The sequence below is a fragment of the Molothrus aeneus genome, chromosome 25 (assembly GCF_037042795.1).
Source record: "Molothrus aeneus isolate 106 chromosome 25, BPBGC_Maene_1.0, whole genome shotgun sequence".
Classification (NCBI taxonomy): domain Eukaryota; kingdom Metazoa; phylum Chordata; class Aves; order Passeriformes; family Icteridae; genus Molothrus; species Molothrus aeneus.
The window spans coordinates 1,495,941-1,511,410 of NC_089670.1; the positions used below are offsets into that span (position 1 = coordinate 1,495,941).

General features: G+C 49.7%; 1 protein-coding gene across 1 annotated transcript in view; it reads right to left on the reverse strand.

The window, feature by feature from the left end:
- The window catches only part of LOC136566398 (dynein axonemal heavy chain 9-like), a 53,682-nt gene that overhangs the window by 22,849 nt on the left and 15,363 nt on the right, over nt 1-15,470 (reverse strand). The window contains exons 12-20 of the mRNA XM_066565523.1: nt 14,059-14,124; nt 13,617-13,743; nt 11,921-12,176; nt 9,888-10,129; nt 8,728-8,863; nt 7,500-7,696; nt 6,312-6,826; nt 4,289-4,511; nt 1,094-1,260 (exon numbers count right to left, since the gene is read on the reverse strand). Of these exons, the coding sequence (XP_066421620.1) occupies nt 1,094-1,260; nt 4,289-4,511; nt 6,312-6,826; nt 7,500-7,696; nt 8,728-8,863; nt 9,888-10,129; nt 11,921-12,176; nt 13,617-13,743; nt 14,059-14,124 (1,929 nt within the window). The remainder of the gene's footprint in view (nt 1-1,093; nt 1,261-4,288; nt 4,512-6,311; nt 6,827-7,499; nt 7,697-8,727; nt 8,864-9,887; nt 10,130-11,920; nt 12,177-13,616; nt 13,744-14,058; nt 14,125-15,470) is intronic.

A 15,470-nucleotide genomic window follows, 5' to 3' on the forward strand; every position in this document is an offset into this window, starting at 1 on the left:
ATCACAGGGAAGAGCTCTTCTGTCTGTAGGCTCAGAATCACACAATAACGAGGTTGGAAGAGACCTCTAAGATCATCGAGTCCAACCTATGCCCTAACACCTCAACCAGACTCTAGCACCAAGTGCCATGTCCAGGCTTTTTTTAAAGACTTCCAGAGATGGTGATTCTGCCACCTCCCTGGGAAGAGCATTCCAATACTTTATTATTCTTTTGTGAAAAATTTCTTCCTAATATCCAACCTATCCCTTCCCTGACATAGCTGGAGACCGTGTCCTCTGGTTCTGTCAGTGCTGCCTGATGGGAGTGACCGACCCCACCTGTCTGCAGCCTCCCTTCAGGAAGGTGTAGAGAGCAATGAGGGCACCTCTGAGCCTCCTCTTCTCCAGGCATGTCGGAACCCAGGACATTCCTCTGGCTGCCCTGGAGGACTCGAGACCCTGGCAGGGGGCTCAGAGACCTTGGCACAGAGTCAAAAACACCTGTGCCTTCCATTTTAACCCATGGAAAAAACAATTACCAACTTTGTGCAAAGAATTACAAGCCACAAGAGTTTGAATAGAATGATAGTTAATTTATCACCAGGTGAAAATGTAGAATTTTAAAGTTTTTAAAATGGGAGTTCAGGAGGCAAGATGGAGGAATCTAGACGCGTCCAGTCTTTCTTCTTCTTGTCCTCCATCTTCTGCTGTGATAAAGTAGCATTAAAGATTCTAAAGCAGCACTTTTAGATTAGTTTGGAGTAAACACAAACTGTCTAACATAAGTGATAAGAATTAAAAAATTATTATAAATAAAGTACACTTAGTTTTTAGTATAAAAAGATAACACCACCCTGAGGGCAGTCAGTGTGCCTCAACCTGACCTGCTGAACAAACCTCTGCAGATCCAAAAAAGCATGTGTTAAATAAGAGAAAATAAGCAACCTTGAAAACCAAAGCCGAAGAATCCCAACTTCTCCTTCGAGCGCGGAGCTGGGGAAAAAAACTTTTAACACCTCAAAAGCCGTACCAACCACAACAAACCCGAGACAGGCTAAACAACCCCAGCTCCTTCAAGCGTTCCTGAGGCTGGTTGGTGCTGGAAGAGCTGTACCTGAAGGGAGCCTCCGTGGCGAAGCGCTCGCGGAGCCGCTGCTGCTGGGCGTCGAAGGCGGCGCAGCTCTGGCGCAGCGCGGTCACCTCGGCGGCCTGCAGAGGAGCCACCTGCTGCTTCACGGCCACCGCCAGCTTCTTCACCTGGCCCCACTTCTCCGGCAGCTCCTGCGGGCACAGCGGCACTGCTGGGTCCCCCTGACACAGGGGGGTTGGCACTGACCCCATGGTGCAGAAGGTGTAATTAGCACTGTGTGATTAGCACTGACCCCATGGTGCAGAAAGCTGAACTGGGGTAGTGTTTGAGGGTCCTCAGGATGAGGGAAGAGATGAGAATCTTGACTCTATGTTTTAGAAGGCTGATGGTTATGTTATGTTATACTGTATTATATCCTACACTATATTATACTATGTTATACTGTTATATTATATTATACTATACTATATTATATGTTATACTATGTTATATTATACTGTTATAATATGTTATATTATATTTTATATTATATTGTATAATATAATATTGTATTGTATAATATAATTAATATAATATAATCTATGTTCTATGTTATGTTATGTGTTGTGTTATGTTATGTTGTTATATCGTATCATACTATGTTATATCATATCATATTATATTATATTATACTATACTACGTTATGCTATACGTTATAAATGCTATACTAAAACTATACTAAAGAAAGAGAAAGGAGACATCAGAAGGTTAGAAAAGAATGCATAATAAAATCTCATGGCAGACTCAGAGAGTCCAACACAGCTGGACTGGGATTGGCCATTAATTAAAAACACTTCACATGCTGGATAAACAATTCTCCAAATCACATTCCAGAGGAGTAAAACAATGAGAAGCTGAAGCTTCCCAGCTTCCTAGGAGAAGAAATCCTGGCAAAAGAATTTTTCATAAAATATATCAGTGACACTGAACCATTGCTTTATTCTTCTGTTATATTCTTACTCTATTTTTAAGAAACCCATAACCCCTTCTAGCCTGCTTGATAGAGCTTTGACCTCATTGGTCAAGAGAGGAAACACCACTGTGGTATTCACATTTTCTGAAAAATCTCTTTGCTCAGGACTTTTCTCCTGGGAAACTGAGAAGCTTCATAAAAAAGGAAAACAATTATTATCTTATATGTTTCTCTTGTGTTGTGCTCGTCTAGAATGTGTTTAGAGATTGTTTACTCACAAATAATTGTTTCATTGGATTCTGCTGTGAGTTGTTTTCACTCACTGACCAATCAGGGCCAAGCTGTGTTGGGACTCTAGAAAGAGTTAAGAATTTTCATTATCTTTTTAGCATTTTCTAAGTGTCCTTTCTTATTCTTTAATATAGTTTAGTATAGTATTCTTTAATATAATATAGCATCATAAAAAAATTAACCCTCTAAAAACATAAAATCAAATGCATCATTCCTCCCTCCCACAAAAATCTCAACAAATACAATACACCACCACCCTTTGGTAAACAAATCTCCATAACACATTCCACATTTGCCTAGCAACAGGTGCAGCAAGTGGAGATAAGATTTGTTTTAATTCTTTTTCTGAGCTTTCTCACAGCTTCTCACAGCTTTCCCCAGGGAAAATGCCTGGGAAGATTTGTGTTTGCTCTGAGGCCAGAGAGCTGCTGCCAAACTGCTGGGAGGCAGGAGGGGCTCTGCAGGGTGGGATCTGCTCATGGAAAACCATGGAATGGGAAAAGCCACAGATCCCGTGGCTAAAACTGCAAGGGAGGGTGGTTGGGATGGCCCAAGTCATGCCTCAGGGGGTTTAGATTGGATATGAAGAAAAAAGTTCATAGGAAGGGTTGTAAAGCATCAGAAGAGGCTGCCCAGGGCAGGGGTGGAGTCACCATCCCTGGAAGTGTTCAAAACCCTGTGGATGTGGCACCTGGGGACGTGCTTTAGTGGTGATCACAGTTGTGGTGCTGGGTGGATGGTGAGATTTTATCATCCCTAAAGTCTTTTCCAACATTAACAATTCCATGACTGCCAAGGGCTCTGCTGTCCCCGGGTCCCCTCCTCTCCATGAGCTGTGCAAGGCCACTGGAAAGATTCTGGGTTTCTCTCCATCCCAGCTCACACTCTTGAGGAGATTAATGGAGACCCAGAATGGAAAGAAGGGAAGGAGCTGCAGGCAGCTCTGAGGCAGCAGAGATGGCCAGGGCAGGGCCAGCCCCTCCTGAGGGGTCTCCTCCTGGCATTTTTCACCACAGCCTCAGCAGAAATCAATGACCACACACAGAGCTGCCTCCTTCTCTTCCTCCCCAGCAGCAGCTCCAGCCCATCCATCTCCAGGGAGGGAGAGGAGCCTGGAGGAACTTCTGCTTTTCCCACTCCATACAGGAGGGACTGAATCATTCACGCAAAAACATTGCTGTCACTCGCCAGAAAGAACAATTCTTTGGCTGTCTCCTGCATCTGGATGGCTGCTCCTGTTCCACACCCTCATTTCTTCTCTCAGCAAAGTAAATCAGGTATTTGAAGGTATTTGCACAAGCAGGAACACCCCAGCAGCTCCCAGGCAGGGGGGTTTAGTGGGGCTGGGCTCCCCACAGGACTGGGTTTTATGGTGGATGAAGACACAGCTGGCAGGGCTTGTCTCTGTCCCCCAACACTCACCATCTCTTACAACCTTCCCATGGTCCCCTTTGCAGAAAAGAAAGGAATTCCCAAAGAACTGACTCATGAGAGCCAGATGTGGAAAGATGCCAAAATATTTTCACAACCTGCTCGCAGGGATGTCCTCTGGGTAAAGCAGATCTGGTGGTCTCGACCCAGAGGAGAACTGAAGTCCTGTGGGAAGGCAGCTCCTCTGCCAACATTATCCTCCCCATCTCCATAGCTGCCAAGAACCAGCTTATTTAAAAATAATTATAATTCCACCTAATTAACAGATGGATCTGAAAATGGATTAATTTTTTTTCAAGAGCAATCACTGGGAGTTAGAGCAGGCAATTCCATGTTTTTCACACATAACAAAAGGCTTAATCTCTGCTTTAAAAGAAAAAAATCTCAACATTTAGAGCTACTAAGGCACATCCTGCAATAGCAAAATGCTGCCCAATGAGGCCCTCTAATGACAGGGAGCCTTGAATATGCCTGGGATGCTCCTCCACTCCTGCCCCCTTTGCCTTCTGCTCCTGGGCTGTGCCCACCACAAACCCTCACCCACCTCCAGCTGCTGGTGGACTTCCTCAGGCAGCTGCTGCTCATAGGTCCTCAGCAGCTCAATGGTCTCCTTCAGGGGCTCAAACATGGCATCAGTGGCACTGTGACGTTCCTTCACAGCCAGCAGGTGACCCATGACCTCCACCAAGCCACCGTAGTCACCTCTCTCCACCTTTCTGCTCAGACCTTTCTCGGCAGTTTGGATGAACTCGTCCAGGTCAGCCAAGCTGCAGAGCACAAAGCAGGGGAGGAAGCACAGGGTGGGGGCAGCTCCTCTGGAATTATTATTCTCCCAGCTCCTCTGGAGTTAACATTCCAGCCTCAGAACTGGAATTCCTGCTTAAAGGTCCCTGAATGTTGTACAGGTTCCTCCAAGGAGCAAAAAGACAAGTTGGGACTTCTCAAGTTGGAACAGAGACAGGGATCTCAGGGGGGCTGTCAGAGCACAGATTTTACTGCCCCAGTTTTTACTGGGAGGGTTGGGGGACACCAGCATGGGGTGCCCAGAGCAGCTGTGGCTGCCCCTGGATCCCTGGAAATGTCCAAGGCCAGGCTGGACAGGGCTGGGAGCACCTGGGACAGTGGAAGGTGTCCCTGCCATGGCTGGGGTGGCACTGGGTGGGCTCTAAGATCCCTTCCAGCCCAAACCACTCTGGGATCCTGTGACGGTTTTCACCCCACCTCTTCCACTACAGGAATCCAAGCTCCCCAGGTGAACCTGACACGTTTCAAAGCTGTAACCAACAGGGATTGTCCTTCATGCACTCCCTCTCTTCACAGGGCAGCTCCCTCCTGCAGGTGATGCAAATTCACAGCAGTTTAGAAAAGCAACTGTACATTTGTGGGAGGAAAAAAAATCCCTCCAGGTCTTTAAAATTAAGATCCCTGTCTCTCAAAGCTCTTGAGCCATAAACCATCACAGACAGGAGAGTTTGGGGCACGTTTCCTCACCTGCTTATCCTGTTCTTAACCTCACCAGCAACTGGGCACTTTCAGCAGAGGAGCACTGGGCTCCTGGCTCTCAAAACACTTCTTAAGTGCCTGCTTAAATGGATGCTGCTGGGACTAAAAGTATCCTTAAATACTTCACCTAATAAAGACTAAACTGCTGACTCAGGGACTCTCAATAACAGCTCCTAAATGCTCATTCTCTGCCACACTAAACCTCTGTGCAAAGAAATTATCAGACAGATTTATGGTGCTGAAAAGCACACCAGAGATCACATCACCATCCCACGCAGCAGCCTCCTCTTCAGATGCCTGGGAGCACTCCCCTGGGAGCACCCACAACCTAGGACAACCTTCAGTTGTGACCAATAAATCACCCAGGGCACGGTGCTGCACAGATCAGAGCAGCTCTTCAGAGCAAGGAACACGTGGTAATGCAAAAGTTGGAGCCCAAACTGCCCCATGACACCTCCCCATGACTGCTCATGCCAGGCCACCTGAATCATGGGCTGTTAGAAACCTCACACCATTAATGCAGATTCACTGATGGCCACCATCAAATCCAGTCAAGCAAGGCCAGAGCCCTGGCAGAGATGGGATTATTTGGCTCAGGAGGAGCAAAACACACACCTTGGGCAAACACACACTGTCCAACACCCTACATCAGGTCCCAGGGATGTCAGGGCACCAAGGATTGCCACTGCTCCCAGCTCACACACAAGCAGAGACCAGGGCATGGAAGACTCAGCACTGGGATGGACCTGCTGTGCAGCACAGGCCTTTCTCTTGCTCCTGTATTAGCTCTGGAGGTCATCACAGCTCTGAGGCTGCCAGAGCTCCAGGAGCATTAGGACAATGCTCCCAGGGATGCCCAGGGTGGGATTGTTTGGGTGCTTGTGCAGGGCCAGGAGCTGCACTGGGTGGTCCTTGTGGATCCCTTCCAACCCAGGGGAAAGGAGAAAGAGAAGAAGAAGGAAAAGGTATTCCATGATTCTCTATCCTTTGGCCATGAGTGGGAAATGACACAGCCCAGCCCAGACAAGAGAAATTCCACGATCAGAGGCAGAACCAACCCTCACCTGTGCGTGACATGGTCCAGGAGGTGCTGCTTGAACACCAAGCTCCACCTTTTAATCTCATTGAGCAAGGCTGCCTTGAAGGGCCGCACATCCAGCCTCAGCCAGCCCTGGAAGGTGCAGAGGGGCTGCATTCGAGCCACCTCCTCATAGAGCTGCTCATAGGAGCCCAGCTGCTCTCTGAACTGCTGCAGCGTGGCTGGTGCCTCGGGGATGCCGTGGGCATCGATGTCTATGGGCATGGGCACGCGGAGGTGGTGGCCCAGCTCCCTGCTGTCCTGGGGCAGGAGGTGGTGGCCCAGCTCCCTGCTGTCCTGGGCCAGGAGGTGGTGGCCCAGCTCCCTGCTGTCCTGGGCCAGGAGGTGGTGGCCCAGCTCCCTGCTGTCCTGGGCCAGGAGGTGACAGAAGCGCCGCTCCAGCCCCGCGCGGTGCTCGCGGCACGCGGTGGCCGCTGCCTGAGCCCGGGCCAGCAGCTCCTGGCGGCATGAGCACAGCGAGGGCATGGCCTCCAGGGAAGCCTGGTGGGCACAGGGAGAAGGGGAGAGGGGGAATGGAGGAGAAGGGAGAGTGGAGAGAGGAGGAAGGGGAAGGAGAGAGGGAAAGGGGAAGGAGAGAGGGAAAGGGGAAGGAGAGAGGGAAAGGGGAAGGAGAGAGGGAAAGGGGAAGGAGAGAGGGAAAGGGGAAGGAGAGAGGGAAAGGGGAAGGAGAGAGGGAAAGGGGAAGGAGAGAGGGAAAGGGGAAGGAGAGAGGGAAAGGGGAAGGAGAGAGGGAAAGGGGAAGGAGAGAGGGAAAGGGGAAGGAGAGAGGGAAAGGGGAAGGAGAGAGGGAAAGGGGAAGGAGAGTGAAGGTGGGAAAGGAGAGAAGAAGAAGAAGGAAAGGGAGAAAAGAAGAAGAAGGAAAGGAGAAAAGAAGAAGAGGGAAAGGAGAAAAGAAGGAGGGAAAGGAGAGAGAAGGAGAAAAGAAGGAGGGAAAGGAGAAAGAGAAGAAGGAAAGGAGAAAGAAGAAAATGGGAGAAGAGAGAGGGGAAAGAGGAGAGAAAGGAGAGATGAGAGAAAGGGAAGAGAGAAGAGGGGAGAAGGCAGAGAAGAGAAAGGAGAGAGTGGAGAGGGACGGGAGAGGAGAGCACAGTGAGGTGGGAGCACGTGGCACCTCCTCACTTCCCCCAGCCCAGGGGAGCCCCGGAGCACAGACCTGGTAGTGGCAGAAGCCACGGTGTGCAGCCAGCCGGGGCACCAGCGAGGAGATGTGGAAGATGCCCTGGAGAAGACTTTCCACCATGTCACAGAAGCCATCCCTGGTGCCAGGGTCCAAGGGAGGGCGAAACACCAAATCTGGGATCACCAAATCCAGCTGCACCTCAAAGAGGGGAGCGAGCCCTGCCTTGGGATCTGGTAGGGAAGAACAGAGATGTCAGGGTCTTTTTCAAGGAATCTCGAGGCACTGAGGTCCTATTACAAGGTGCCACACGGCCTGCAGGGACAGCAGGAGCACACACACATTCACTGGGGCCTGCACAACCCATGGAGGTGTTGGCAAACCAGCTGTGCTGTGCTAACCACAAAAACCAGTGGGGAACAGGTGAGACACAAGTGATGTAAGGAGCAGAAAACACCCTGAGGAGGAAAGGCTCTTCAGGTAATGCAGAGGGAGTGTGAGAGCTGAACAATGCCAGCATGGAAGTGCTTGCAGAGGAGAAAAACAACAGGAACCAAGTGTCTCTTTAATTTAGTGGTGAAAGGCATGCAAAAAAACCCCAAATAGCAACCAGAAACTGAAGCCAGATGCAAATGTGACAACCTAGGCAAGTTTTTAACAAGATGGTGAAGAATTGCCTGCAATTCTCCAGCTCATTGTGCCTCACATCCAGAAGGGAAGCGTTCCTGGAGATGTGCTTCAGCTGCACACAAGCTGCTCTCAGCAGAGCAAGGAGGGCTGGGCTGGGGACTCCTGAGCCCAGCTCACCTCTGCCCAGGACTAATGCTCAGGAACTGAGGGCTTTGTTTGGTGCCTTTCAGGAGCAGAAGTGGCTCTTGAGCCTCCCCACAGAGGAAAGATGGTGCTACCGTGTTGCTTTGGGCATGGGAGGGTGGGAGGTGACTGATGTCCAAGCACAGGTGTGGGAGAAGCCTCAGGTGTCTCTCTCCATTAACCCTTGCAGACAGTGCAGTCACCTCCATCCCTCCCCCTGAGCAGTGACCAGAGCTGGAGTCACCCTCCCTTCCTGGAGGCTCCAGTGCCAGAGGAAAGCCAGGAAAAAGAGAACAGCCACTGAGAATGAGGGGAGCACAGCCAGAGATGTCCCCTTGGAGAGGCCAGGAAAAAGAGAACAAGCACTGAGAATGAGGGGAGCACAGCCAGAGATGTCCCCTTGGAGAGGCTGAGCAGCCCCTGCAGCCAGGGGACAGGAGCCAGGTGTCACCTGTGTTCTCCAGGAGGTATTTCAGGGAGCACTCAATGGCAGTGAAGAGTCCACCCAGGACTATCTCATCCACATAATCCAAATACACCTTCCAGGCATCAGAGGCTGGCTCTGCACGTAGGAGGCTCTGGTTTTCCTGGAAGACAAAGATTCCTTCACACACAGCAGAGCTGAGTGTGCCCAAAACTCCTCCTTGCCTGTAATACAGGGCTCACTAAGCGTGGGTAAGGAGGTGCTGATGCTGAAGTTGATGCTTTGTGAAGGCACCACTGCCCCACAGCCAAGGGCAGCACAGCAGTGTCAGCCTCAGGGAGGTGGATCTTCCTACTGGGGCATGGCCACAATTTGCTCCTGTCGAGGGCTCTGTGGTCTCCAGGAACACTTCAAGGTGAAAATGGAGGGCACAAGAGCCTTAGAAGGTCTTCCACATGTTTTCCTCCCTCTTCTTTGAGGCCATGGGACTTGGGGCTGCTTTGCACCCCTGGGGCAGGGAGAACCGGGGGTCTCAAGGCCCATCCTGATGAACCCATCTGGTTCTCTTCAGAGTCCAAGGCCAGACATGACCCTCAGGAGAGGGCTGGCCCATAACCCATCTCCTCCAGGCCAGGGGCTGTCCCTGACATGCACAACACCTGGCTCCAGGCAGGTGAGGGGCAGAGCTTTGGGCTTTCTCCTGGCCTGCAGAGGACTCTGAGCTGTGGCAAAACTGCTGAGAAAGCACCAAGGTTTGGGACAGAGTTTCTCTCCTGTCACTCAGCTTCTCCCTGGGTGCTCAGCATCACCTCCTGCTGCACAGAGGGACAGAGCCTCAAACCACAGGGTCAGCCCCAGCCTCTGTTCCCAGGTGAGCACCTCAGATGGGACTTTTCCTGGGAGCAGCATCCCAATCCCGATGCACCACTCCCCTCTAGTGGCTCTCCAGCAGCCAGGGCTTCAGCCAGACCCTTCCTGGGCTGGAGCTGCTGCTGGTCCTGCCCGGGGAGCCCCACACCTCATCCAGCTCACCCCACCCCTCCCAGGCAGCACCAATTCACCCCGGGGCAGGTTCTCAGATGGGTTCAGGGAGTTCATTTCAGACAATGCACTCTGGACCTTTTCAGCGCCACAGGGACAACACAGAGCCCCTGAGGAGGCGCCCAGCCCTGCAGGTGCCCCCTCACCTTCAGCAGGGAGTGGATCCTGTGCCCACCCTGGCTGACCAGGCTGCGGCGCCGCTCCAGGCGCTCCTGGCACTCCTCCAGGCTCAGCACCGCCTCCCTCTTGGCGTCCCTCCTCTCCAGCATGGGCGACCCCCACGAGCGCACGATGCTCTGCATCTCCCCAACGTTGTCCTTGGCCTTCTGCACCCTCTGCTCCAGGTCACAGACATCACCCAGCACCCCGGAGATGCGATCCCGGACACCTGGGGAAAACGAGATGGTTGAGCCTCCATTGCCAGAGCTGCTGGGACAAGCTCTGCTGTTCTCTCCTTTAGACCTTTGCCCCGTGGTCTCACGTGTTTCTCACTCGTCCTTAAGGCAAGAGATTCACCACCTGGAGCAGCAGAGCCACCTCTACCTCTCCCCTGTATTTCAGAAAATATCATAACTGTAGTTGTGATATTTTCTGAAAAATCCCTTTGCCAAGATTTTTTTCTCCTGAGAAGCTGAAAAGCCTCAGAAACGAAATGTAAACAATGATTATCTGCTGCTGTAGAATGCAACAGGTGCATCTGTGATTGATCTCATGTGGTTGTTTTTAATTAATAACCAATCACAGTCCAGCTGTCTCAGACTGTCTAGTCAGTCACTAAATTTTATTATCATTCCGATTTCCATTCTTTTTCCATTCCTTGCTAACCTTCTAATGAAATAATTTCTTCTATTCTTGTAATATAGTTTTAATATACTATAATATACTAGGATATAATATAATATACTATAATATAATAAATATAACAAATATAATATAGTATAGTATAATATAGTAAATATAATTAATATAATAAATATAATTAATATTATTTTTATATATATATATATATATATATATATAATAAAATAATAAATCAGCCTTCTGAAACAAAGTCAAAATTCTTGTCTCTTCTCTCGTCCTGAGACCCCTGTAAACACCACCACACCCCACCCCAACAAGGCTCAGCAGGGACCACCAGATCCTCTCCTCCCCACAGCCTGGGCTAAACCTGAGGGAGCAGGATCCTGCCCACAGCCCCAGGGGATGTGGGAAGGAAAAAACACACCAGGAGCTGCTCCTCATCCTCCCAGTGCTGGATACAGCAGAGAGAGCCCTGTCCTGCTGGGAACCAGGGAGCAGGAGGAGCCCCAGTGTCACGCTGTGGGAAATGGGCTTGTGAAGAATTCTCAAAACCTGACAGAAAGCTCCCACAGCCTTGTACATCTGTGTGAAAACACTGAGATAAGGTGTGCTGGCTTAGGAAGGCCATGGAATAGAGATGACATTGTGGAGAGAGAGATTGAACTGGAAAAAAGTTTTCAACAAGTTTCAAAACGTTGCCTTGCAAAAAGACCAGATATTTTGGAGAATTAGAACTGTGAAAATGCACTGCAGCATGATGTGGGGCAAAAATATAGGGGATTGGTGTTAAATATAGGCAAAAATATAGGTCATTTGTGTTAAATATAGGTTAAAATATAGGTGATTAGTGTTAAATATAGGTTAAAATATAGGTAAAAGTATAGGTGATTGGTGTTAAATTCAGGTTAAAATATAGGTGATTGGTGTTAAATACAGGTAAGAATACAGGTAAGAATACAGGTAAGAATACAGGTGATTGGTGTTAAATATAGGTAAAAATATACGTGACTGGTGTTAAATATAGGTTAAAAAATAGGTTAAAAAATATAGGTTAGAATATAGGTGATTGGTGTTAAATATAGGTAAAAATATAGGTTAGAATATAGGTGATTGGTGTTAAATATAGGTAAAAATACAGGTGGTTGGTGTTAGAAGTAACAGCAGCATTGTGGGGCAAAAGCTAATAGGCTGAAAAACATCTTTAAGGTATGGCAACCAGGAAATGGGTTGGCTTCTGATGGAATGAAGTTGAGTTTTACATCCCTTATGTCTCACTATTCATTGAAACTGATAATGAAATAAAATCTTTTAAAACACCTCTCCGTTGCCTCATCTCTGTAAAAGCTGGGAAAACCAGGATCACACAGAGCCAGCTCACCCTCTGTCCTCCAGGTCAGCGTTTCTTCTGCCTCCCTCAGCTTCAAGTCGATGTCCTGCAGCTGGCCCTGCACCAGAGGATGTTCCACCTCCAGCACGGACCTCAGGACCTTGTTGTAGCTGTTCCCCATCAGCTCCAGGCTGGCCACCAGCTGCCAGAGGGATTCCTTGCAGGAATGGAGCTCAGCTGCGGCTGGGGGGATGGCTCCTGCCCCGCTGCCCCTCAGGTAGCTCACCTCCCTGAGCACGGCCACCAGCTGGGGAGGCAAGGACAGAGCCGGGCTCAGCACAGCTCCTGAAACCCCCTCCAACCTGTTCTGACCATCACAAGGGGCTCTGTTGGTCAGCACAGCCCTGCCAGCCCCTTCTGTGCATCACAGGGGTTCCTGATGGTCAGCACAGCCCTGCCAGCCCCTTCTGAGCATCACAGGGGTTCCTGCTGCTCAGCACAGCCCTGCCAGCCCCTTCTGAGCATCACAGGGGTTCCTGCTGGTCAGCACAGCCCTCCCAGCTCCTGGAACTCCCTGCCAGCCCCTTCTGAGCATCACAGGATGTTCCTGATGGTCAGCACAGCCCTGCTAGCTCCTGGAACTCCCTGCAACCCCTTCTGACCATCACAGCAGGTTCCTGCTGGTCAGCACAGCCCTGCCAGCTCCTGGAACTCCCTGCCAGCCCCTTCTGAGCATCACAGGATGTTCCTGATGGTCAGCACAGCCCTGCCAGCTCCTGGAACTCCCTGCAACCCCTTCTGACCATCACAGCAGGTTCCTGCTGGTCAGCACAGCCCTGCCAGCTCCTGGAACTCCCTGCAACCCCTTCTGAGCATCACAGCAGGTTCTGCTGCTCAGCACAGCCCTGCCAGCTCCTGGCATTCTCTCCAGCCCCTCTTGACCATCACAGGATGTCCCTGCTGGTCAGCACAGCCCTGCCAGCTCCTGGCATTCCCTCCAACCCCTTCTGCTGGTCCTGCTGGTTTATTCCCAAAGCAGCAAGCTGGAAAGGGCCTGGACAGCTCCTGGCCTGTTTCCCATTGATCTCTGGCTCTGTTAAGCACCAATCAGCCTCTAAAAGTCACCATCACCTCTGGTGCTCTCAGTCATCCCCATCCCTGTGCTTCCCCTCTCAGATGGAGGCTGAGCCCCATCACAAGTCCCAGCAATGCTGTTCTGCCAGAGCCATTGGCCATTATCAAAGTGAAAGATAAGATGGCTCCAGTTCTCTTGGTTTGCTGAGATGATTGGTATAAAAAAAATTAATTAAAAAATAGCACCATGGCCTCAAACCCACTGACCCAACTCCTTCTGGTGCCACTTTCTATCAAGGATTTCTGGAGCCACAAAACAAACCTTCCCTGGGTTTTTCACACCCTTTGAAGCTCATGTTTCAGGTACACACAACATGAATGTGTGTCTGTAGATGATGTCCCATCACTCCCCACACCAGTATCAACCACTGTGGCGTGGACTTGCTGACAGCAGCCACACCTCTGGCTCTGAGGGACTTCTGCCACTGCCTTTAACCAGAACTTGCTCTGCTCAAACTCAGTGCTGGTATATTTAGGCAGAGCAGATCTATGGTAGAGCCTTGTTACTCCCATGGGAGGGGCTCCACAGAGCACAGAGAACCCCCCCAGGTGTCCCCCACAGCTTGGGGACACGTCCTGGGGGGCAGGAGAGCCCAGGGGCAGCAGCTCTTACCTGGGGATCAAAGTTGACCCTGATCAGTTTGCTCTGCGCCTCTCGCCGGATGAGAGGCTGAGCCAGGTTGTACTGGGATTTCTCTGAGACTGACTGGGACCAGTCCAAATACAGCTTTTCCTGATACCTGCCAGAAGAGAGAAACTTGCACCGCACAGTTATCAGACCAGAGGGTGCAGCTGTAACTGAGTGGAAGCCAAGACCACTCTGAGGACTGAGAAATGTGAAGGAATCTTCAAAACCCATCCATGCCCCTGGTCCCCCCTGCAGGATTCTCACTTGAAGCCATCCCAGCAAACCTGTGGTACCCAGGGCCAGCTCCCTGTTCCTCTCCAGGCAGGGAATTCCCTGGGGCTTGCAAAGGGACATTCCCAAGCCCTGGGCTGCCAAATGTTCTGGAAGGTGGCTCAGGGGAGGGGAAGCTTTCCTCTGCCCCCTGTACCTGTCGAGCAGCTGGATCATTTCTTCATATTTCTGCACCACCATTCTTCCACGGGCAGAGTCCAAGCTCCTGGCAGCACAACAGACAGGGGTTTCTTATCTTATCTTTCACTTTGATAATTCACTTTCATCACCTTTAGTCCTGGGGGCTGCCATCTGCATTTCCCCCTTCCCAAGGTCCCCCACAGTCCGCAGGCACAGTCTGCCTGGATTTCACCCCAAATCCTGGATTTCACCCCAAATCCTCTCCCTGCCCAAGGCTGCCCAGCCCCCTGGGCTCTCTCTCAGGTGTTTCCCTGCTGTAAAATGGGGAGAAGCAGCTGCGATGGAAGAAAGACACAGGGCTGCTGGAAAAATCAGTTACCAAGCATCACTTTTGAACTTTTAACCCTTGAAAGCTTTCTGTGACAGTTTTATGCAGGTCACAGCTGTGAGAATGACTGTTTATATAATGTATAAAATGTATTTCCATATAATGTATAGAAGAAAAATAAAATGTATGCAATAACATACTATATAGTTAATATAGTATATATAAATCTATATACACACATATCTTCATTTTTCCTTTTCAATCCTTTCTCCCTCTCAAGTTGCACATGGGAAACAGCCTCACACCACCCTGCTGAAGGATTTGTCTTTAACTGCTCTACACAGAGGGGTAAAATCAATGCTCAATGCAGGGACCATGAGAATTCCAGCCCTGGTTTGTTCTCTTGATCTTGGGTGATTGTTCCTTTGTTTAATGCTCAGAAAGTTATCTTCTGCCAGCACCCAAGAGCTGGGCTGCTCCCAACCAGGTCCTGGAGGAATTACAGTGGGAAAGGTTGCAATATCTATTTTAATTACAACCTAGGGCTCTGTTAAAAGCTGAGGAGCCTATCTACTGTCCCACTGTGCCTCTCACCACTTAATAACCCATCCAATTAAAAAACTTCTTCAAAAAAACCAAGATGGCAGGGAAGTGAATGGCTCCAGGGCACCTCTTCACTTCTCACCTCCTCACTAAGGACTGCTTCAGCTACAGCCAGTGGTAGGGAGATATAAGTAAATAAAGGTAGTATAGAAAGTAATCTTATAGAATATAAGTAAATAAAGGTAGCACAGCAAGTAATCTTATAGAAAATAAGTAAATAAAGGTAGTATAGAAAGTAATCTTACCCCCTAAAGAGTTGCAGCTGGGTTAATAATTAAAGATTAGGAGCAGGCCTATTAGGAGCAGGAGTTTAAGAGGCCACAGCTGTAGCCAATAAGAAGAGTGTTACAAAAGAGTGGATTGGTTGGTTGAGGGGATCTGGAGTCAGTTGGCTGCGGTGAGGACAAGGAAGAATCAGTGCCTAGAGGAGCTGCCTACAAGAAACATCAGGGAGGTACAAAACTCCAGCAATATGGAACCCTTGCAATGTAATGACA